Raw genomic sequence first — 25,073 nt, forward strand, 5'->3', positions numbered from 1 at the left:
CCTCCCCCTCTCTCGCCTCGCAGTTCCTGACTAGCGCTGACACCAAGCTTGGGAGAGGGAATGGGATGGGAATTCATGCCATCAGAAACTCCTCAGCTGGACTATCTGCTGCACTTGAAAACCTACCGAAGATTTCTGTGTTGCGAGATGTGCCTCAGTTACAATTTTTTTCAATGACTTGCATTTATATAGTGCCTTTAATGTAGTAAAATGCCCCAAGGTTCTTCACGGCAGCATTACAAAGTGTAATTAGACACTGAGCCACATGAGGGCAAATGGCTAAAAATTTGGTCAAAGGAGTTTTTGAGGTGCATCTTAAAGGTAGAATGGTAACTAGAGGGTAAGAGTGTTTAAGTAGGGAATTCTAGAGCTTGTGACTCAGTTAGCTGAAAGTATTGTGAACATTGTTGTAGGAATTAAAATTGTTGAAAATCAAGAGGCCAGAATTAGATGAGCACAGATATCTCGGAAAAGCAAGTAGCTGGAGGAGCAGGAGGGAGGGATGAGATCGTAGAGGATTTTGGAAACAAGGATGAGAATTTTTTGCTTAACTGGAAGCCAATATAGATTACCAAGCACTGGACTTGGTGCAAGTAAGGGTGCCAGCGGAAGAGTTCTGGATGACCTCAAGGTTACAGAGTGTAAAATGTGGGAGATTAATCAAAAGTGCATTGAACGCATATTCAGGGCCAGGGCAGGACTAATTTTGGAGCATGTATGGCCTGTTAGACTAATGGGAGGAAAGGATGTGGTAGCGGCAACTGTTAGAATGCTCTCGACATCAATACAAAGAATTCCATGAATTGCTTGCACTTATTGTTGGAGGTGAGGGTGGAGGGGACTGGGGGAGGATGAAGGTACTTAAGAAGGCAGTTTTCAGTAATGAAAAGAAGCTGGGAGTGATACTTGCATTTCAGGATGATTCTGGAATGATAAACAGTTAGTTCTAACAGATCAGAACAGGATCTGAGGGCGCTGCTTCATGTTCTCTTTGTGCTATGGGGCAGTGATCTGCTGACCCAAATTTCTAATATGTTAAGACTCAGTAGAATTTCAGTTGGGCTCAAAGGATGCTATTCAAATGAAGCACTTCTGAGATTTTAACTTTTCTGTTAATTATATTTCAGGTTTCCTTAAATTGTGTTCTGTTTTATATTCGTGTGTTTTTTAACAATAGTAGACAGCCCTAGTAGATCACGTACGTGGATTACTTAGAATAATATGGTTGTGCATATTTTTAATTCTGTCTCTTTAATGATATTTTCCCCCCCCCCATAGGAAACTGAATCAGACTTTGATAATTGTGCTGTTTGTATTGAAGGCTACAAGCCAAATGATGTTGTGCGAATTTTACCATGTCGGTAAGTTGCCTTCATTTGCACCGTTTCTCCATGTGAGGTAGTATGAAATATTGCGATTTTGCAAAAGCAGTGCTTATTTAATTGCCCACAGAGAGTTGCATCATCAAAAATGATTGCATAAAAAACTGCTCCATATCACATAATAGGGGACCAAAATCTCAGAATTTCACTGGGAGAATATCCAATATTTTTTGATTTCCCCTAACTCGAGCCAATTCTGCTAACCTCACCCTCAAAAAATTGGATCTATTGAATGACTACATCCACTAATTTAGTTTTCATTTCAGGGAGTTCCAATTGATTTATGATGCATAAATGTTTTATTGTTTGCAGATCCATGGTATCTAAAGTGTACAATATCTGTACACTAGAAGACATTGGTTCCATCTCATAAAATATTCGTGGATATTTCCTTCACTACATACGTTAAGCTAATTAGTACCGGCTTTGTATTTGTATTTTTAAACTATTTGAGATGGCAAATCATTAAGTACTTGGCAATAAGTCCTGTATTTGTGAAACTCCCATTATATTAACACCGACATCATCCATTTTTTTCCACTTAATTCCATAAAAGTTGTGGAATGTATCCCAGCTGTTCCAGGTGGCTTGCAGATGTTATATTCTTTTTTTTTAAATAATGCACACTTTAGTGATGTCTACATATGGTATGGTTTGCTGTGCCTGGACCTGAAAGTTATCTACAAATTGATTCGAAGGACTTGCTGGATTTACAAAAGAAGCTGAATTTAGGCCTCCTTTTGCAGCAGGCATTCAAATTTACATAGTATGTAGACTGAGAAAAAAGGGATGGCAAATTATGGTTTGTGTGAGGGCAATTTTAGGCTACAATTAAAATATAGAAAAATTGAATGCTTTGGACATTGTGCAGCTGGTAGGAAACTAGTAACATTACACCTGGAAACAGCATTTCTTGTATATTTGTCACATTTTGGGAATGTTTCAAATTAGTGTGATAATTCCATGTGACGTGCAGTTTGGCTGCCAAACTTTTCACAGACAAAATTGCTTTTTTATTCAAAGAGCACATTTTTCAACCAAAACACAAATGGTTTAGTCTTAATGCTATCAATCTATTGCAAATGTGTAACTAGTTTTACATTAAAGTATGAAACTTATTTTTCCGGATTTCTGGTTGTGTATTATAAATGCTTTACTTGTTTCTTCGCATGTTACCCAATTCTAGATTATCGATACATCCTCTATATTTTTTCCTTTCCTCTAATAATTTGCATGTAAAACTAAAGTTACGAATTTGCAATAGATTGAGAGCATTGTGTACAAACCACTAATATTTTGCTTTGAAAAATGTGCCCTTTAAAAAGGAATCCTGTCTGAAAAGTCTGACAACAAAACTGACATGAAATCATCACACTCGTGTGAAGTATTTCCAAAATGTGTACTCAGGAAGTTAATCTTCTATAGAATTCATTTCAGAGACATGGATAGAGCAGGGTCAGGAATGGTTGTTGCAGGTCCCGGGGTTCAAATGCTTTAGTCGGAGTAGAGAAGGAGGTAGAAGGGGGGGAGGGGTAGCATTATTAGTCAAGGACTGTATCACAGTGTCAGAGAGGAAGTTTGATGAGGACTTGTCTGTTGAGGTAGTATGGACAGAGATTAGAAATAGGAGAGGAGAGGTCACCCTGTTGGGAGTCTTTTATAGACCTCCTAAAAGTTCTAGAGAGGTTGAGGAAAGGATTGTGGAGACGATCCTGGTTAGGAGTGAAAGTAATAGGGTAATTGTTATGGGGGACTTTAACTTTACTAATATTGATTGGAATTGCTATAGCTCTAGCTCGTTAGAGGGGTCAGTTTTTGTACAAAGCGTGCAGTAAGGTTTTTTGACTCAGTATGTAGATAGGCCAACTAGAGGTGAGGCTATATTGGATTTGGTGCTGGGAAATGAGCCAGACCAGGTGCTAGACTTGGAAGTTGGTGTGCATTTTGGTGATAGTGACCACAATTCGGTTACGTTCACCTTAGTGATGGAAAGGGATAGGCATGAACCTCGGGTCAGTAGTTTTAGCTGGGGGAAGGGTAATTATGAGGCTATTAGGAGAGAATTAGGAAGCATAGGTTGGACTAGGAGATTACAGGGACTGGGAACGTCCGAAATGTGGAGTTTTTTCAAGGAGCAGCTACTGTGAGTCCGTGATAGGTATGTCCCTGTCAGGCAAGGAGGAATTGGTAGGGCTAGGGAACCGTGGTGCACTAAAAAAGTTGATTCGTTGGTTAAAAAGAAAAAGGAGGCTTATGTTCGGATGAGACTTGAGGGCTCAGGTAGTGCACTAGAAAGCTTTAGATTGGCTAGGAGGGAGTTGAAGAGTGAGTTAAGAAGGGCTAAAAGAGGACATGAGAAGACTTTGGCTGATAGGATTAAGGAGAATCCTAAGGCGTTCTATAAGTATGTCAAGAGCAGAAGGTTGGTTAGGGCAAGATTAGGGCCAGTTACAGACAGCAGAGGGAAGTTTTGTGTGGAACCGGAAGAGATTGGAGAGGCATTGAACCAATATTTCTCTTCGGTGTTCACGCAGGGGGACATGAATATAGCTGAGGAGGACACTGGGTTGCAGGGGTGTAAAATAGACAGTATTGCAGTTGATAAGGGGGATGTGCTGGATATTCTTGAGGGTTTGAAAATAGATAAGTCCCCTGGTCCGGATGGGATTTACCCTAGGATTCTCTGGGAGGCAGGAGAGGTGATTGCAGAGCCTCTGGCTCTGATCTTCAGGTCGTCGTTGGACTCTGGTATAGTACCGGAAGACTGGAGGATAGCGAATGTTGTCCCATTGTTTAAGAAGGGGAACAGAGACTTCCCCGGGAATTATAGACTGGTGAGTCTTACTTCTGTTGTGGGCAAGGTTTTAGAAAAAATTATTAGGGATAGGATTTATAGTTATTTGGAGAGTAATGAATTGATTGGAGATAGCATGGTTTTGTAGCGGGTACGTCATGCCTTACTAACCTTATTGAGTTTTTTGAGAAAGTGACCAAAGAGGTGGATGGGGGTAAGGCAGTTGACGTGGTATATATGGATTTTAGTAAGGCGTTTGATAAGGTTCACCATGGTAGGCTTCTGCAGAAAATGCAGATGTATGGGATTGAGGGTAATCTAGGAAATTGGATCAGGAATTGGCTAGCAGATAGGAGACAGAGGGTGGTGGTTGATGGTAAATATTCGTCATGGAGTTCGGTTACGAGTGGTGTGCCTCAGGGATCTGTTTTGGGGCCACTGCTGTTTGTAATTTTTATTAATGATCTGGATGAGGGTATAGTTGGGTGGATTAGTAAATTTGCTGATGACACCAAAGTCGGAGGTGTGGTAGATTGTGAGGAAGGGTGTCGTAGTTTGCAGGGAGACTTAGGTTGCAGAGCTGGGCCGAGAGGTGGCGGATGGAGTTTAATGCGGAGAAGTGTGAGGTAATTCACTTTGGTAGGAATAACAGATGTGTCGAGTATAGGGCTAACGGGAGGACTTTGAATAGTGTGGATGAACAGAGGGATCTAGGTGTATGTGTACATAGATCCCTGAAAGTTGGGAATCAAGTAGATAAGGTTGTTAAGAAGGCATATGGTGTCTTGGCGTTTATTGGTAGGGGGATTGAATTTAGGAGTCGCAGCGTCATGTTGCAACTGTACACAACTCTGGTGCGGCCGCACTTGGAGTACTGTGTGCAGTTCTGGTCCCCACATTACAGGAAGGATGTGGAGGCTTTGGAGAGGGTGCAGAGGAGGTTTACCAGGATGTTGCCTGGTATGGAGGGGAGGTCCTATGAGGAGAGACTGAGGGATTTGGGGTTGTTTTCGCTGGAAAGAAGGCGGCTAAGAGGGGATCTTATTGAAACATATAAGATGATTAGAGGTTTAGATAGGGTGGATAGTGATAGCCTTTTTCCTCGGATGGAGAAAGCTAGCACGAGGGGGCATGGCTTTAAATTAAGTGGGGGGTAGTTATAGGACGGATGTCAGGGGTAGGTTCTTTACCCAGAGGGTGGTGAGGGATTGGAATGCCCTGCCTGCTGCAGTTGTAAATGCGCCTAGTTTGGGGGCGTTTAAGAGATCCGTGGATAGGTTTATGGACGAAAAGGGATTGGTTTAGGTTAGTGGGTCATTGTTTTTTAACTGGTCGGCGCAACATCGTGGGCCAAAGGGCCTGTTCTGCGCTGTAGTGTTCTATGTTCTATAGCAAACTAAAAGGTTTGTTGCCAACTTATTAGATAAATATGCAGTGAATCAGAAGATATGCAGGGTTGAGAAATAAAAGACACAGATGGGAATAATTAGTTAGATCTCAAATCAGCCATCATCTCATAGTGGAGCACAATGGGGAAGTGGGAAGCTCAGTGGAGAGGGCAGGAAAGGGGGGGGAATGCGTGGTAGTTTTGGAAGGTGAGCTCAGCCCAGCTCCACTTCTGGACATGTGATGTATAATGCCCTCCACCGCCCCCTCCATATCCAACCTCCAATGACCAACCCACCTCTCTACCTCTGATATCCGACTTAAATCTGCTGCACCCCAGCACTGCTGCCTCACAGTGTCAGGGATCAGGGTTTAATCGTGGGTCATTATTGTGTGCAGTTTGCACGTTCTCCCCATACCTGCATCGATTTCCACTGGGTGCTCTAGTTTCCTCCCACGCCCAAAAGATGTGGTGGCCAGGTACATTGGCCATGCTAAATTGTCCCTCATGTACCCGAACAGGTGCTGGAGTTTGGCGACTAGGGGATTTTCACAGTAACTTCATTTCAGTGTTAATGTAAGTCTATCTCTGACACACATAATTAAATTTTAAACTTTATAGCTGACTCACTTGTGCTCCACTGCTTGGCTGCCTACCTGCTTAACAGTTAGACAATGTCAGAATCTGTCCAAGAAACAAAATCAAAGAGTTTAAATTGGGCTGTGTTTTTATACTTAGCAGGACCTCCAAGAATCCATACTTGTGGGTTTCCCGCCTGCTAAACATCAACCTCATCCTGTCCAATGCTTTGCTTAATACTTTTTAAATTGAATTGTAACCTATTAAGCCATTGTGATTTTTCTTTGGCGGTGTAACCGGTGGAGGAAGAGGTTCACATTTGTCTGGAATGTTCTAAGAAATGTACTTCAAACATTTAAAAAAAGTCAAAGTTTCACTGACCTGAATAGAGGTTTCAGCATGTGTTAACCTGATGCTAACAAATTTTAATATGAATGTATGCAATTTATTTCAACTGATAACTCTTAGTGGTCCTGAATTTATAATCTTCATATGAAAGAGTGTCCAGCAGACAACTTGCAGAGTACACCTCTAGAAATTAAGTTGTTGAAAAGGTACATCAAATTTACACCATGTCTTCCAGTCTGCAGATCATTAGAGATGGGAGGCAAATTGGAAGATGCACATCAGGAAGTCCTGATCTGTGCGCACATATGTGGAAATTTCCCAGGATGTTTAATTCTGCAGTGAACATGTTTGCCTGGTTTGGCAAAAGCCTCTGACACTAAACTTGGTGGGAATCTTAGCAAGATCCATGGGACATATTTGCATTACTTACTCAGGAGATGTTACACAGTTTAATAACTCACCTAACTTTGTGATTAGCTCAAGTGAGCTTCACAACTGACAACCCCAATCACCCAATTACCCCCCCTCCCCTTTCCCCAGCTTGACTTTACTACCCAAAGACGAGGGCTGACCACCCCCACTCCACATAACGACCAGAGCCTCCCCACCCAGAACTGCTCTCCCCTCAACCAGACCCAACTATTCCAACCTCCCCCACCCTAATCAGGTTCATCTACTCTACCATACCAAACTATTCCTCACATCTATCCCCTCCGATTACCCCCTCCCAGTCTAACACCCCCACACTAATATCCACACATTGACCCAGCACACTACTCATTAACCTCCTTGTCCATTCACTAACTCCATCACACATTCACTAACCCTTCACCCATTCACTAAAATCTTCACACATTACTTACCCATGCCCTTGCCTCCACGCTCCCCACCCTCGTCCCCGTGCCTTCATTTCACCCTCTCACTCACCAACACTCGTTCATTACAAGACTTGAGACCTTAAACATCTATCAGCTACAGTCGTAAAATGGGGTGTGTCATCTCCCTTGACTCTCCTCTGGTCACTGGCCTTCGCTGGGCTGAATTCTCTGATCTATTTCTGCTTCATTTGGGATTGGAAGATATGGCTGAAAGTGGGTAGTATTGTCGAGTTGGAGAAGACTTGCAGGCAGCGCTGACTGGATGGTCTGGGCCACAATCTACTTTTGCATTTTCCCTTGTGTGTGGAGTGGGGGTGGGTGGTGCTGGTGGTCGTGGTGTGGTGGGAGGGAGGTGTTTGGTGTAAGTACTGATGATACCATAAAAACCGGCATTGAATCTAGTTCTTTACAAAAATCACATTTTCCTTTTAAGTGGATTTGCCAAGTGCACAATGCAAACTTTCTTCTATGCATTGTGATTTGTTTGGTAAAATTGCCTCAATGTTAAGGACTGCCCTAGTTTTGCTTTGTGACAAATCTAAGGCTTCTTGTCTGCACAAAAACACATTTAGGTTCAAATGATTTTTCTTTATTAAATGAATAAGAACAGTTAGTGTTTTCTCTATTGTTAGTGGCAGCTGAGACAGCAAAATGAAAGCTTCTACTGAGTTTTAGCATCATGCAGCCTATGCAGGTAATTCATTTTCCTTAAGAGGGAAGGGATAGGGAATAAAAATAAATTTCAGTTGTATGCCATCTGGGAGATATATTGTCACTGATGGAAATACCGTTCAGCTAGGATTCCTTAAATCCCTATAATATAGAATCCCTCATAGAATCCCTGTAATACAGAAGGAAGGCATTCGGCCCATCGAGTCTGCATCAACTCTCTGAAAGAGCATCTTACCTGCGCCTATCCTCCTCCCATTCTCGTAACGCCACGCATTTACCATGGCTAATCCACCTACCCTGCACATCTTTGGACTGGAGGAAACCCACTCAGACACGAGGAGAATGCACAAATTTCACACAGACAGACCAAGGCTGGAATCAAACCCATGTCCTTGGCGCTGAAGCAGCTGTGCTAACTATTGTGTCACCTTGTTGCCCTTATCTTGTTATCTTCTATTTCATCAATGACAAACTACAACTAGAACGAATTAAGGTAGAAAATTAGCAATAATGTTGATGTAATCACTTTGAGCTTATTAGCTGCAAATAAGCTATTCTGAATACATGCAGAAGTCACTTGTTTTCAGTCTGCAACCTTTATCCTGAGCTTGATTATTGCTTTTTTTTTACTTAATGAGTCACTTAAAATTCTGTGATGGTTGATTGAAATTTGTGATATTGTGTGTTGCAGACACCTTTTCCATAAGACGTGTGTGGATCCATGGCTACTAGATCACCGCACATGTCCAATGTGCAAAATGAATATTCTGAAAGCATTAGGAATTCCGGTAGGGATGCACAAACATTATTAGTTAAATTACTGATGTTGTACAGATCAGAATTTCCTCCTTCGTTTCTGTCTGTGGGCCTTTTTAAATCATGTACATGTATGAGTGTATGTTTTATATAAAACACAAGCACAAACACCCAAATAAATGGTGTGTGTCTTGACTATTTGTGCTTATACAATAAGTAACTGCGTTTTAACAGTGGTCACAAGATGGGCATTCTAGTGGAGTCAGTTGACTTTTTGATTTCTCTGTTTAGATTGTGTTCAAAAGTTAAAATATTTTCTATTTTAGCAAGTTTCTTCAAAATGTGTGAGGCTCCAATTGGAAATCACAAGTATTTCTTACAAGGCATAACATATTTGGTATTTACTGGGTTTCAACATTCTTATTTCACCATATCTGCTAAATATAACATTGCTGTGAAGAAACCAAAAGAATGTGATGTGGATTCCTAAAATTTTAAGAAATAAGTACTCGTATTCTGCACTGTTCCAGATATAACTTTGGTAATTTGGATTTATAAATACCATTTTTACAGATTTGTGATTGCACTGTCTGCACCACCACTTAATATTCTGTGTTTTCAATATTGGTTTTCAGTATTCAAGGAAAGGTGGGGGAAATCTTCCCAAAAAATGGCAGAATGTTTCTCTCCAGATTCTACCATGTATAAATGAAACCACCCCGCCCCTCCAATCAGGGGTCTGTCCTGGCATAGGTTGACATAGGCATGTTGCTGACATGGGCATGTTGCCAACCTGTGCCAGTGGGCAATGTTAGGGCACTGCCTGGCCACGTCCCCCTCGCTTGGGTGTTTTATTTACCTTTAGACCTTTAGCCTCGACAGGTTCATGACTGGGTGAACCTGTTGTATGTCACATCAGCATGGTTTGGAAATAAGGGGGCAGACGTTTTTAATCATTTGGAAATGTATTTAAATATATATAAATTGGGTTCACTCTCTTGTGGGCATGAATTTGATCATATTGACAGCAAAGATTGAAAGTCGCCTTCTCACCGGTGAGATTCGCAACTTCTGGGTTTCGGTGGATATTGACCCCCGCTGCCGATTCTGCAAACAGTGACAGTGGATCAAGAGCCCGTCCAGCGATTTTGGGTGAAATTTTCAGTTTTTTTTGCCAACTCAGATGGAAAAAGCAATGTGTAGCCCACCAGCTCCACTGCTAGCTTTTCCCACCACGTTTTGACACTTGATCAGACAAAATCCTGGAGGCAGATCCCCTGACATGAGCCTGCCTTGCCAGCATTTTCGTGCTTCAAGAGATCAAAGGTGCCCTGAAAAACAAAAATAATAAAAAGGCTCCTTTCCCACCGCTGAGAATCTCCCATTGCTCCAACAACAACAACCCCCCCTTCCGGTAAACCCTACCAACATCACAACACATCAGCCGGGGGTGAGGGGGCACTCCTAATGTGAGGGAAGAATGATAGAGTGAGGAAGCCCACTGATGATATTGGCAGGAGGCCCATTATGTCATTGGCTGGAAGCAGGGAGATCCTGTTGACGTAAAAGCTGTTTGGGGGCTCCTGTTGGATTCTTTGACCCCTTTCGCCATTCCTGCCTGCTGAAAACAGGGATGGAAGTTTGTATCTAAGTACGAGCCATTTCCGATCTTCTTTTAATAGTTCTGATGATCTAAGGGTGATGATTTCTTTGGTTCCTCCTAATTTGTCATGACAGTACTTATATAGGGGCTAATATTGAATGCTGCCACTCCAGAATAGACTGATCTCCTGTGCCTTCAGGAGAACAAACAGGAAATGAAGACAGTTCCAAAATACTGCTGGTGCTGGAAATCTGAAATAAAGCCGAAAATGCTTGAAATGCTCGGCAGGTTAGGGAACGTTTCTGGAGAATAAAGCAAAGTTAATGTTTCTGATGATAGATCATTGACCATACTGTACCTGCTTTTAACCTGACTCTCCCTTAATGGTCTGGGGATGCGTTTGCTTATTTTGTTTATGCAGCCTTACTTAATGCCATCACACTTGCCTGAGAATGCAAGGACTTAAGAGTTTTCATTATGATATTTTACAGATTCATAGCTGGTCCGAGGCTATTAGTGCTCCAGGCATTTTGGATGCTGGATACTGTGACTTCTTACTCAAGAAGTACAATTTGCACACATACAGTACTTTAACATTTAAAAATAAATTGACAAGATATTTCACAAACTGACACAATGAAAGGAAGAGATTATACAAGTTACTGGAGTTTTCGTTAATGGCGATACAAGTGCAGACATGGACATCCAAAGGCAGCACTGGTATTCAAAAAAGGGAGAGGGATAAACCAGCAACTATTGACTCATCAACCCAATGTCTGTTGAGGGAAAATTCCAGACCCCACAACCCAGGATAAAATGAATTGCTACTTTGAAGAACATAGGTTAATTAATATCAATTTTCAGACTTGTTAGAGGCAAACCATGTCTGACAAACTTGATTGAGTTCTTCAATGAAATAACATTAAATGTTTGATATATGGACTTGCAAAAGCATTTGACAAAGTACCATGAATTGGCATTTTATGTGCAACCATAGAAAGTACAACACCTGCCCCTTCATCTCCTCCCAGCTCACTATCCCAGGGCTCAAACACTCTTCTCAGGTGAAGCATCGCTTCACATACACCTCCCTTAATATGGTCTAGTGCATTCGCTGTTCCCAATGCAGTCTACCCTGCATCGGAAAGACCAAACACAGTGACTGCTTTGCAGAATACCTTTGGTCTGTCAGCAAGCAGGACCCAGACCTTCCTGTCACTTGCCATTTCAATACACCACCCTGCTGCCCTGTCCACATGTCCATCTTTAGTCTTTTGCAATGTTCAAGTGAAGCCCAATCTAAACTGGAGGAACAGCACCTCATCATCTGATTTGGCACTTTACAGCCTCCCTCTTGTGCAGCTCCTGCTTCTCCACTTCCTCTAGGTGCTCATTAGCAGTTCAGAACCAACTAAAGTGCACTCAGTGTTTAAGATGTGGCAACATATAGGCTAATCCAAAAAAATGCCTCATAAAACTCTTATACCCCCTCACTTGAAAGCAACCGAGGACTCCTTTAAAAGCTGCTGGAAATATCTGTATACTGACTTGTTCTGCCCTGATTGAAAGTGGTGAATTCATTTAAGATTAAAGTTGAAAACTTTAGCCTCCTGCTCTGAAAAGTTCAACTCCACATCAAGTGCAGTATCCAATGACCGATGCCACTACTAATCCAACAACCGTGCCTGACTTTCAACCCCAGCGAAAGAAGTGGGAAATTATGACCAAGCCTAGAAAAATGTAATGGTTGGTTGTATCTTTATGTACTTCACATATTCATGTATGATGTACATTCCTGTAAACTAACACATCATGATTCCAAGTATATTCATGAACAGCTCAAATCCATGTTCTTGTGGTTCAATATTACCTCAACCCTTGTACCGCAGTTTTATACAGTTGTTTAAAAATGCATTAATTTCTGGTATTTTAAACAAAAAGCCAATAGTATTATTGCAACAATGGTAATGATGTGTAAGAGCTGAGCCTAATCATTAGATAAATCTAAACTCCAGTGAAATTATAAGAGATAGGATTTATAATCATCTAGAGAGAAATAATTTGATTAGGGATAGTCAACACAGTTTTGTGAAGGATAGGTCGTGCCTCACAAACCTTATCGAGTTTTTTGAGAAGATGACCAAAGAGGGGGATAAGGGTAAAGCAGTTGACGTGATATATATGGAATTTAGCAAAGCGTTTGATAAGGTTCCCCATGGTAAGCTACTGCAGAAAATACGGATGCATGGGATTGAGGGTGATTTAGCGGTTTGGATCAGGAATTGGCTAGCTGATAGAAGACAGAGGGTGGTGGTTGATGGGAAATATTCAACCTGGAGTTCAGATACTAGTGGTGTACCGCAGGGATCTGTTCTGGGGCCACTGCTGTTTGTCATTTTTATAAATGACCTAGATGAGGGTGCAGAAGGATGAGTTAGTAAATTTGCGGATGACACTAAAGTCGGAGGAGTTGTAGACAGTAAGGATGGATGTTACAGTTTGCAGAGGGACATAGATAAGCTGCAGAACTGGGCTGAGACGTGGCAAACGGAGTTTAATGCGGAAAAGTGTGAGGTGATTCACTTTGGAAAGAGTAACAGGATTACAGAATATTGGACTAATGGAAGGACTCTTGGTAGTGTCGATGAGCAGAGAGATCTCGGTGTACGTGTGCATAGCTCCCTGAAAGTTGGCACCCAGGTTGATAAGGTTGTTAAGAAGGTGTACGATATATTAGCTTTTATTGGTAGAGGGATTGAATTTCGGAGCCGTGAGATCATGTTTCAGCTGTACAAAACTCTGGTGCGGCTGCACTTGGAGTATTGCGTACAGTTCTGGTCGCTGCATTATAAGAAGGATGTGGAAGCATTGGAAAGGGTGCAGAGGAGGTTTACCAGGATGTTGCCTGGTATGGTGGGAAGGTCTTATGAGGAAAGGCTGTTTTCGTTAGAGAGAAGAAGGTTAAGAGGTGACCTAATTGAGGCATACAAGATGATTAGAGGATTAGATAGGGTGGACAGTGAGAGCCTTTTTCCTCGGATGGTGATGGCTAACACGAGGGGACTTAGCTTTAAATTGAGGGGTGATAATTATCGGACGGATGTCAGAGGTAGGTTCTTTACTCAGAGGGTAGTAAGGGCGCGTAATGCCCTGCCTGCAGCAATTGTGGACTTTAAGGGCATTCAAATGGTCATTGGATAGGCATATGGATAATATTGGAATAGTTTAGGTTAGAGGGTCATTAGATTGGTTCCACTGGTCGGCACAACATCGAGGGCCGAAGGACCTGTACTGCGCTGTTATGTTCTATGAAACTGTTGCATCTTCTGTTTGGCAATGAGTAGAAATAAAGACAAACACCATCATTTGCAGCATGTCAGGGTGTTGATGAAAGTAAGATATATTTAACACAATTTACGTAATGAGCTTGAATAAGTGAGATTTTTTGCAAATAGAGTGGGGGTGAGTGGGGTGGGATTAAAATTTAATATGCAGTGATCATAGCTGTGAATGTATTTATTTAAATGGGTAAAATTGTGATTTCTGGTGATTGGTAGCATCGTAATTGCTAAAGAAAGATTTGAGGCAGGACTTAAAAGAGAAACATCTGTCAAGTTTAACATGTAGTCTGGTCTGTTGCATCCGAATAAGGAATGGAAATGTTTGCAAAACTTGTTCCTGATTGGCGTTATCTGCTGGATTGAAAAATGTAACCACATAGTGTAAAATCTGTTTCATTTATTTTGCTCTGGATTTATCATATCCATTAACACTTTTGTATGTGTGGCCCTCTAAAAGCCATGAAACTTTCCAATTGCCCACTTCAATCAATTGCTAATCCATAAAATGTGAAATCACAATCAGACAATCTATAGCTGTATGTTTTATTTATAAGGAAATGAGAGAACTTCTTGTTTTACTTGTAACTCATGTCCTTTCTCTTATAGCCAAATGCAGATTGTGCAGACGATGTGACAACTGATTTTGAAGGATCCATAGGAGGGCCACCCACTAATCAAATTACAGGTGCCAGTGATGTGACAGTGAACGAAAGTTCTGTTGGACTTGACCCTCCTGTTCGAACTATTGGCCTTTCACAGATCATTCAGGACAATGACACCGTTCAGCAAGTTGAAGAGGTTAATATTACTACTAGCAACAGTAAGTTTGACTTGGAATTATATTGCCTTTCTTGTTTCATGCTGCAATTTGTTTAGAGATAGGCAAAGAAATGAATTATACCACTGGGTTGGTCTTACCTCCAAAATTTAAGAATGTGATATTGATTTGTTTTGCCTAGTTAATGTATTTTCAGTTTCCCTGTATTTAGAATCAGCACAATTCTAATGCTTATCTCAGTCCCCCATACACCATTGCAAAGGACTAGCATACATTCACATTTCCTGGGGAACTATCGCCAAAGGAATTGTTAGACAGAAAAAGACCAAGGTGCAGCAGTGTTGCCATCAACCACCCCTGTAATTGTAAGGTAAAATTACAGTTCAGTCAGTTGAACTACAGTGGCAAGAAAGCTTCGAGAAACAGTTATTCGGAATAGAATTAGTAGTCATATGGAAAAATGTGGGTTGATCAGGAAGTGTCAGCTTGGATTTCTAAAGGGGAAATTATGGTTAACTAACTTGTTGGAGTCTTTAGAAGAGGTAAAATAAAATGGTCAGTGAGGGTAATGCTATTGATGTATACATTGACTTTCAAAAGGATATTATAGTGCCACACAACAGACTGAAGAAAAGTTATAATAAATGGGACAATAACAATGTTGTTACAAAATAGGTTAAATTACGGTAAACAGAGAGTAATGTTTAATGGATTTAATGGATATTTCTGGGGCTGGAGGAAAGTTTGTAGTGGAGTTTTCCAGGGGTCAGTATTTGAACTCTTGCTTTTCCTGAAAAACGTTAATGATCTGGATCTTAGTGTTCAGGGGACAGTTTCAAAGTTTGTAGATGAAACAAAACTTGAAAGCATTGTAAATAGTGTGGAGGACTGTATGGAACCTCAAAAGGACATAGACACGTTGGTGGAGTGGGCAGATAGATGGTAAATAAAGTTCAATGTGGAGAAGTGTGAGACAATGCATTTTGGTAGGAAGAACAAAAAACATAAAATAAAGGTACAATTCTTAAGTGGCTGCAGGAGCATCTGTGCATAGATCATTGAAGGTGGTAGGACAGTTGGAGAGAGTAGTTATTAAGGCATATGTATCCTGGGCTTGATTAATAGGGGCATAGTGTACAAGAACAAGGACGTTATGCTGAACTTCTGTAGTGAGACATCAGCTAGAGCAGTGTGTAAAGTTCTGGGTGCCGTACTATAAGAAGGATGTGAATGCATTGGCGAGAGTGCATAAGAAATTTGCAAGAATGGTTCCAGGAATAAGAAACTTCAGTTATGAGAATAGATTGGAGAGATTGGGGTTGTTTTTGATGCAGAAAAGAATGCGAAGAGGAAGTTTGATAGAGATGCTCAAAATCATGAGAGGGCTGGACAGAATAGATAGCAAGAGACTATTCTTGCTTGTAGAAGGATTGAGAACAAGAAGGCACAGATTTAAAGTGATTTGCAAAGAAGCAAGTGTGATGTGAGAAGAACCTACAATGAGTGATTTGGGTCTGGAATGCCCTGACTGGAAGTATGTTAGAAGCAGGTTCAATCAAAGTTTCAAATGAATGATTATTTGAATATAAACGATATTTAGGGGTACCCAATAAAGGCAAAAGAATGGCACAAAATCATAATTCTCATTTGGAGACCCGGTGTGGACGTCATGGGCCAAATGGCCACTTTCTGCACAGTAACACTTTTGTCAGTTGTTAACTAATCAAAGTATCAGTTTCAATCAGTAAACTCTACAGCATGTGGAAAAACTTATGGAGAGTTGCAGGAATCATAGGTCCAAAGTCAACTTTTTTCTCCCAAGTATTAACATATGGTATGACTGAAATTATTCGTATACTGCACCCCAAAATGTTATTTTCTGAAGGAAATGTATTTGCAACTCTTCCTTCATGATGTTTTGAAACTTCAAGATACACCCCATGTTACCAACCCAGTTCCTGAACGGTATAAAAGGATATGGCCAATGCTAGAGTGTTAGTTATTTTTCCAAAGTGTATCTCTAGGGGAAAGAAAGAATTTCCCTATTTGTACTCTGCACAGGTTTGGAGGGGTTGGATGGATATGAGCACAGTGAGTGGAGGGTGCTCAGAAGAATGGAAGAGACTCCACAAAACCTTTCTTCTCCAAGTTACATCTCTCACACACCGTTGGAGACTGATCAGGAGGAGGAGGGCTGGTCCTTGTGGGGAAATGAAGAGGTTGTTACTCTCAACCATTTGGGAGAAACGATTAGGTATGCAGCAATACATTATATAGTGTGACATCTCTCCTGTCTGTGTATTGAAATCGGCACAGTAACCCAGTAACACCATTAGTCAAAAATAATCCACTTGGGAAACAAAGACATTTTCAAGCACCACCTGGAACATTTATTATTATTTCATACTTTCTTTTCTAATATTTTTGCTTTGCTTCAGCAGGAGATTCATTCTGGACCATAGTTGATTTAAAACATAAATGCATTGAATTGTTTTGATTCTTCTCTGTGGCTTAACATTGCTGGTGTTTAGATGTATAAATTACTATTTCTCATGAAATAAGGTAATCGTTTGTAATAACTTTATTTTTCTAACTCATTTTGTGCATTGCGTCAAGTGCAGCCTTATGCATGATGTAAAATAGCTTGTTATGTCTAAACTCTAATACCAGAAAGTCTCAAACCCTATCACTGGGAATTTCCTTGGAGAGGTTCTCCCCACACAACATTAGTAGAAACACCAGGTAGATGCACAAGCAAATAGTTGGTCTTGCTGCTTTAGCCCCAATTCTACAGGGCTCAAGTCAGGAATGGAGCAGAACAGTGGGTGACACGATGGTTAGCACTGCTGCCTCACAGTGCCATGGACCCAGGTTCTATTCACGGCTTGGGTCACTGTCTGTGTGGAGTTTCCACGTTCTCCCCGTGTCTACGTGGGTTTCCTCCTACAGTCTGAAAGATGTGCTGGTTAGGTGCATTGACCCGAACAGGCGCCAGACTGTAGTGACTAGGAGAATTTCACAGTAACTTCATTGCAGTGTTAATGTAAGGCTTACTTGTGACTAATAAATAAACTTTTTTTACTTTAAGCCTCATCTTTTTTTGGGTACAGCTGCAATTACATAAATTGTACACATCAAGAACAAAGCACTTCACTGAATTGGTGCCTATGCCACTGGACTAAACATCTCCCCCTCCACCACTGGTACACCTGCAATGTATACAATCTGCAGAATGCACTACAACAACTCACCAAAGTTATTTTAATAGCACCTCATCCTCTGCAGCCTCTATCAATAATGTGGAGATGCTGGCGTTGGACTGGGGTAAGCATAGTAAGAAGTCACACAACACCAGGTTAAAGTCCAACAGGTTTATTTGGTAGCACAGCCACAAGTTTTCGGAGTGCTGTTCCTTCAGGTGAATGGGATTCTGTTAACAAAGGGCATATAAAGACACAAACTCAATTTACAAAATAATGGTTGGAATGGGAGTCTTTACAGGTAATCGAGTCTTAAGGGTACAGACAATGTGAGTGGAGAGAGGGTTAAGCACAGTTTAAAGAGATGTGTATTGTCTCCAGCCAGGACAGTTAGTGAGACTTTGTAAGCCCAGGCAAGTCGTGGGGGTTACAGATAGTGGGACATGAACCCAAGATCCTGCTTGAAGTCATCCTCATGTGTGCGGAACTTGGCTATCAGTTTCTGCTCAGCGACTCTGCACTGTCGTATGTCATGAAGGCTGCCTTGGAGAATGCTTACCCGAAGATCAGAGGTAAGCGTTCTCCAAGGTGGCCTTCACGACACACGACAATGCAGAGTCACTGAGCAGAAACTGATAGCCAAGTTCTGCACACATGAGGACGACTTCAAGCGGGATCTTGGGTTCATGTCCCAGTATCTGTAACCCCCACGACTTGCCCGGTCTTGCAAAATCTCACTAACTGTCCTGGCTGGAGACAATACACATCTCTTCAACCTGCGCTTAACGCTCTCTCCAGTCACATTGTCTGTACCTTTAAGACTTGATTACCTGTAAAGACTCTCATTCCAACCATTATTTTGTAAATTGAGTTTGTGTCTTTATATGCCCTATTTGTGAACAGAACTCCCACTCACTTGATGGAGGAACAGCACTCTGAAAGCTTATGGCTTGTGCTACCAAATAAACCTGTTGAACTTTAACCTGGTGTTGTGAGACTTCTTACTAAGCCTCTACCAATGGACAGAAGAGCAGCAGTGTCATGGAGAAGGTGTGACACCACCTTTTCAGGTAGCAGTGTATATTTTAGGAACATTCCAAATGTGGAAAGGTGACACAAAGTAAATTATTGAAATTCAAAATAAAAAAGAAAATGCTGGAAGTAATTAGCAGGTTAGGCACCAGTCTGTAGAGAGAGGACGTGTTTGAACCAGAGTTCATTACTATACATTTGAGTATTTAATGATATAAAAGAAAAGGTTAAAATAAAGTTCTTCAAAAAATCCGTGTTTTTATCCCAAAACCAAAAAAGAGAAGTAAGGGAAGAAAAGTTTTCATTGTGACTTGGCTGTGATCCGGCATGGTTTATTTCAGGCCCAAGCATTCCATGTACCGGCCTAAAGTGGTACTACTAAAGATGCCCTAGGTCCAGGTAAGCAGAGCTGTGGCATCAGTTTGTACTAATTTAAGTGCTGCTGATCGTATGTTCAGCAGAATAATAGGGTAGGTTGTTTACAGTAGATGTAACCTTCATTGTTCTAGCAATGAAATTTGTTGTTTTAAGACTGAGGATCAGGAAGGCAACCTCTCTTATCAATGGCATTCTGAATGTCTGTCTGTGCAGTGAAATGGCTCTGAGTTAAATATTTCAGTTCTTCTTGTTATGATATTGGCTAGGTTAGGAACTTGGTGCCTTGGAAGTAGCTAACTTTGATGTAATAAACTAAGGTTAAAGAGCAATATTCTTTAGGCCTCAATTCTGCAGAAAGGCTTTGTAAGCTGACTTCTTGAATTTTTAATAATTACAAAATTCACTACAATATGTTTTATATTCAGAAATCCAGTTGCAAAATACTGCATGGAGGGAATAGGAGAAGAGGAGGAGGGAGAGAGATAGAGGGGCAAAAAAATGACCGAAAAGTCTTGTGACTGACCCAAAAATTCACAATTGCGTTCAGCACTTAATCTTAATAGGCCTGTGTCATGGGTTTAAATTGCAGCAGATGCACTCTATGGCTTGTTGACTGGAAAATCATCTCTAAATTGCTTTATTATCTAACAGAGATACTAGTCCGTTTTTGGCAATTTTTCTTTAGCTTGGATCTAATTTGAATATAGAACCTGGATTCTAATGAAAGATCTGTTTTTTCCAAAGTATTCTTCGAATTATGAAAAAATGCTTACTTGACATAACACAATTATCCAAAGTTGAAATATAAGCTTGAAAATCCACTCATTGTCTAAATAAAATGCAGATGTAGCATTTGTAAAATATTGTTATGTTAACTGTCTTTATTTTGACGTTTTTGCTTGCTGCTTTGCTGTAAGTAAGGAGTTTAGATACATTGGGATTGATATAGGGGCATGTAAGCAAACAGATGCTGATCCTGTGGACCACATTGAAACTAAGGATCATTACTGGCTGCTATTTGTGGAGCCAGACCTTTTTGTAGCCTGTGTTTGAGTGGAGTTTCTGTCTAGTTGAAGGGAGATGATAATGAGTAGGACAATAAGTGTGTCATGCGTAACAAAAGTAACCTTATGTCTTATGTTCAGGCAATCTGTAAAGAAAGATTTAAATTCGCAATGCAGAGATGAAATAAAACAATTATTGTACAAGTGCAGGTCAAATTAAGACTTCTAAACAGATTTCCCTGGAACTGCTGCCTATTCCCTAAACAAAGGTGTGGTCTTTCTAATACTTAGTCACCAGTACAAATCTGTCACAGGAGGTACATCATCATAGGCATGGTGTTGCACGTGGGAGTGATGCAAGTCCAGTCTTAATGTAAAATAGGGGGAATACCTAGACCAAGGGGATTGGGGAAAGGGAGAGGAGTGGGGAGAGGTTATCAAAGGAAGGAGGAGGCCAGTATTCTTTTTCAGTAGGGGAAGTATTAGTACAATCTCAGAGGGTGAGAAGAGGGATCAAACCAAGAATTTAGAGTCACAAAAATCTTTAAGCATGGAGTCAGGTTCATTCACTATAGTTGAGTTATACAATCACATTTGCCACTCTGGCAGGACAGATACTGCAAATCCATTGATATTTGGGGATTTCATCACCCTCAGCAAGGGAAAATGCTGCAGATGTCAGCTCTGATTATTGGCCAGTAAATTGAAGAATTGATAGATTCAAATAAGTTCTTTACATTTATGCATTGCATAAAGTTTTGTGAAAGGTCAGAGCCATTGCTGCAGAGCGAGCATGTAGTGGATGTGTGGAATAGAGTTTAGAATCCAGTAAATCACAACTTATCTCTCTCTCTCTCTCATGCTCTTTTTCCATAAAGCATCCTCATTGTCCTAGAATTGCTACCCAAGACTTAAACCATGCTATCATTATGGAGAAAGCTGGAGAGGCAGATGCCAAATACTTACCTTAGCTAGTATAGGAATTAAACACATGCCATTGATATTATCAAGCACCGCACTCTTACCATCAACCTAACTGAGCTAGTTAGACTTCTGGTTACATATTTGTAGATTTAAATAGGTAATAGATGGATTAACATGGCTTTAATTAAGTAAGAAATTACCTCAACTTCAGAAATTTCATAAAACTGTTTTGTGCACTATATTGCCTCAGAACTTACCTTTTGTCTTATAATGTTAATATCTGTAAGTGTGAAATTTATACTTCACGTTTATTGATTTGATTTATTAGTATGTATTAGTATACAGTGAAAAATATTGTTTCTTGCATGCCATACAGACCGTTCCAGTGAAGGAAAGGAGAGAATGCAGAATGTAGTGTTACAGTATTAGCTAGGGTATAGAGAAAGATAAACTTAGTGCAAAGTAGGTCCATTCAAAAGTCTAATGGCAGCAAAAAAGAAGTTGTTCTCGAATCAGTTGGAACATTTCTTCAGAGTTATGTATCTTTTTCCTGATGAGAGAAGTTGGGGTGCAAGAGGTCCTTAGGGAAATGTAGATAGTGCCAATAGATGGAAGGCTGGTCTGAGTGATGGAATGGGCTTCGTTCATGACCCTTTATAGTTTTTTGCAGTCTTTGAGAAAGCAGGGGCCACACCAAGCTGCGATACAACCAGAAAGAATACTTTCTATGGTGCATCTGTAAAGGTTGGTGAGAGTCGTAGTTAACATGCCAAATTTCCTTAGTCTTTTGAGAAAGTAGAGACATTGGTGGGCTTTCTTATTAATAGAGCCGGCAAGGAGGGACCAGGACAGGTTGTTGGTGATCTGGACACCAAAAAAACATGAAGCTCTCAACCATTTCTACTTTGTCCCCATTGATGTAAACAGGGGCATGTCCTCCACTCTGCTTCCTGAAGTAAATGACAATCTCCTTCATTTTGTTGACATTAGGGAGGGATTATTGTCGTCATACGAGTTCACCAGATTTTCTGTCTCTTTCCTGTACTCTGTCACGTCATTGTTTGAGATCTGACCTACTACAGTGGTGTCATCAGTAAACTTGAAAATCGAGTTGGAGGGGAATTTGGCTACACGGTCATAGATGTATAAAGAGTGTAGTAAGAGGCTAAGGACATAGCATGTGGGACACTGGCATTGAGGATGATTGTGGAGGAAATGTTGTTGCCTGTCCTTACTGATTGCGGTCTGTGGGTTAGGAAGTTCAGGATTCAGTCCAGGAACCGAGCCCCTGGCCACGGTGTTCCAGGGTTGAGTGCAAGGCCAGGGAGATGGCATCTGCTGTGGACCTGTTGCGGTGGTAGCGACCTGTAGTGGATCCAGATTGACCGGAATTGATTCATGCTATGACCAATCTTTCGAAGCACTTCATAATGATGGATGCCAGAACCACCAGATGGTAGTCATTAAGGCACGCTGCTTGATTTTTCTTTGATACTGTGATGATGGTTGTCTTCTTGAAGCAGATAGGGACTTCAAATTGGTGTAAAGAGAGGCTGATGATGTCTGTGAATATCCTTGCTGGCTGGTCCACGCAGGATCTGAGTGCTCGTCCAAGTACCCCATCTGGGTCAGTCGCTTTTCATGGGTCAACCTTCGAGAAGGCTGCTCTGACATCTGAAAAGATGACCTTGGACGCAGGTTCGTCTGAGGCTTTCGAGGTAGAGGGCTTGGTCTCGCTGACCTCTTGCTCAAAACAGGCATAGAATGCATTGAGTTCAAGGAGCCTGTTATATGTTGCAGTCCTTGCCATAGTTGGCAGGAGTCTGTGGCTAGCCTGGGATTCTAGCTTGGCCCAGTAAAGTCTTTTGACATCTTTGATGGATCTCCTTTGATCATCTCTGGCTTTCTTGTATAGGTCAGTGTTGCCTGACTTGAACGACTCAGACCTGGATTTCAGCAAGCAGTGGATATTCCTGTTCGTCCATGGCATCCTGTTGGAAAACACACGGATTTGCTTTTTTGGCACACAGTCTACTACACACTTAGTAACGAAATCAGTTACTGTAGTGGCATACTCGTTCAGGCTGGTCATGGAGTTTTTAAATACCAGCCTCTGGTATTTAAAAAGCCCCATGGGAGATCATCTGATTCCTCAACCAACATTGCCTGACTTTCTTTGACAGATTCTCCCATTTCATTTATGACAATCACTTAAATTACATCGCAATGACAATCTCTTATTCAGATGGCAGCAGGGACTCAGCAAGTCTGGCAGCATCTGTAGAGAGAAAGAGACAGAATTAATAATTCGAGTCAGTGGAATATAAAAGCCCTAGGTCAATTAGAGGCAAACAGGCTTCTTGGAAATTCTACTCTGACTCAGCACAAACTGAGTTGCAAAAGACGACAGTGCCCATGAGGCATATCATCTAGCTTCCATGTTGTCTTTCATGCAAGTGATATCATCATTAGCCAGGAACATGCCCAGCTCCATGTGTGAAGTTCTTATTCCATGGAAAATTAAAAAGTTTGAAAGAAAATGTGCCAGTTTGCATGTTTGAACCTCATGTCGTTCATGCTGATTTCAAGCAGCTGCCTATATTGGACAAGTAATGCAAACCAATTCTCTGTTCTATAAGTCAGTGGCCAGATGGGATCTACGTTGTGGAAGTTCATTGGTTGTATTCAAATAAGTCTATTTTATTGCTGTAATCTATTGCAGTTTTGCCATTCAACATTGCATTAACAGTAACACTATAACTGGTGGAGATTGTACTTGCATTGTACTGTATATATGCGAAAGTCAAAAACACAAGCCTTTTAATTACATCTGAACACTTGCCAGTGGATGGAGGGTACCAATATATTTGGTGCATAAGTTGGGTGATTGTGAATGCATTAGTTCTGTGGTGCTCCTGATAGATAGATAGCAAGTGGATACCTGGCTTTGATATCAGTGATGTTTGATAGCCGCAGGATGACTATTTCAGTTCAGTCCGTGTTATAAGACGTTAATAGCTGTAGACTGCTATCCTTTACAATTGAATACTGTGAATATTGCTGAGAGTTAGTTCCAGTCAAAGTAAATATCAGTGTAAATTGAAGTGATGTAAATTGATTCTTGTGGCTAACAACAACCAAATTTCAAAGGGTGATGAAGACAAAGAGTGCTTTTGAAATTTATCCTGAAGTATAATCATGTGATATTTGGTGGGCAAAATATGCTAATACTTCTCATCTGTAACTTCAGTATGATCCATAACTGTTTAACTGTTGAATGTGCTTCCTTATGCTTGGGTCCGGATATTGACATTTTATGGAATATTCACTAGTTACCCCCAAAACCTGTGCAGAAGGCCAAAAGCAACTAAAGCAATCTGATATTGTAGAACAATTCATTCAGCGATGATACAGTGCAATTCTAGGTCCACCATGCTAGCTACCTCGCTAAATATATTTAAGTCACGGGTAGATAGGTTTTTGACAGACAAGGGAATTAAGGGTTATGGGGAGAAAGCGGGAAAGTGGAACTGATCCACTTCAGATCAGCCATGATCTTATTGAATGGCGGGGCAGGCTCAAAGGGCTAGAGGCCTACTCCTGCTCCTATTTCTTATGTTCTTACGTTGCCAGATGGTACTTTAGCTGCAATGGACAATGTTTGGCTGTAATTTCATAGATTCTGGACTTCTAATTAAGAACAACAGTTGCCATTTCAGTCAGTTTTGGGCAGAACCAGAAATAATTTTTCAGATTTTTCTGTTTCTGTGTCAAAACCGACATCATATATGTTAGTTTGACATTTTTTGGAGGATACTTAAAATATCTATAAATCATTCCATCGTCACAAAATTTGGTCCAGTAGGGTGAAGAGTTTTGATGCTGGAGAATCAATCACTTTGGGTACTTCAAGCCTGGAACAAACTAGTCAGCTAAAGCACAAGCTTGATGATTAGGGAGGCTTCCTGCACTCTGGCCATACAAAATATTTAAACCCATGCTGGGTTTCATTCTCAG

General features: G+C 40.9%; 1 protein-coding gene across 2 annotated transcripts in view; it reads left to right on the forward strand.

Moving 5' to 3' along the window:
• Positions 1-25,073, forward strand: part of rnf150a (ring finger protein 150a) — a 105,223-nt gene that overhangs the window by 70,738 nt on the left and 9,412 nt on the right. The window contains exons 4-7 of one of the 2 annotated variants that reach the window (XM_080194059.1): positions 1,279-1,361; positions 8,732-8,828; positions 14,347-14,560; positions 16,580-16,772. In XM_080194059.1, the coding sequence (XP_080050185.1) occupies positions 1,279-1,361; positions 8,732-8,828; positions 14,347-14,560; positions 16,580-16,772 (587 nt within the window). The remainder of the gene's footprint in view (positions 1-1,278; positions 1,362-8,731; positions 8,829-14,346; positions 14,561-16,579; positions 16,773-25,073) is intronic. The other variant, XM_080194068.1, reaches the window with a different exon arrangement.

This window comes from Carcharhinus amblyrhynchos, chromosome 1 (assembly GCF_965287045.1).
Source record: "Carcharhinus amblyrhynchos chromosome 1, sCarAmb.v2.hapA, whole genome shotgun sequence".
In the NCBI taxonomy this organism is placed as follows: Eukaryota; Metazoa; Chordata; class Chondrichthyes; order Carcharhiniformes; family Carcharhinidae; genus Carcharhinus; species Carcharhinus amblyrhynchos.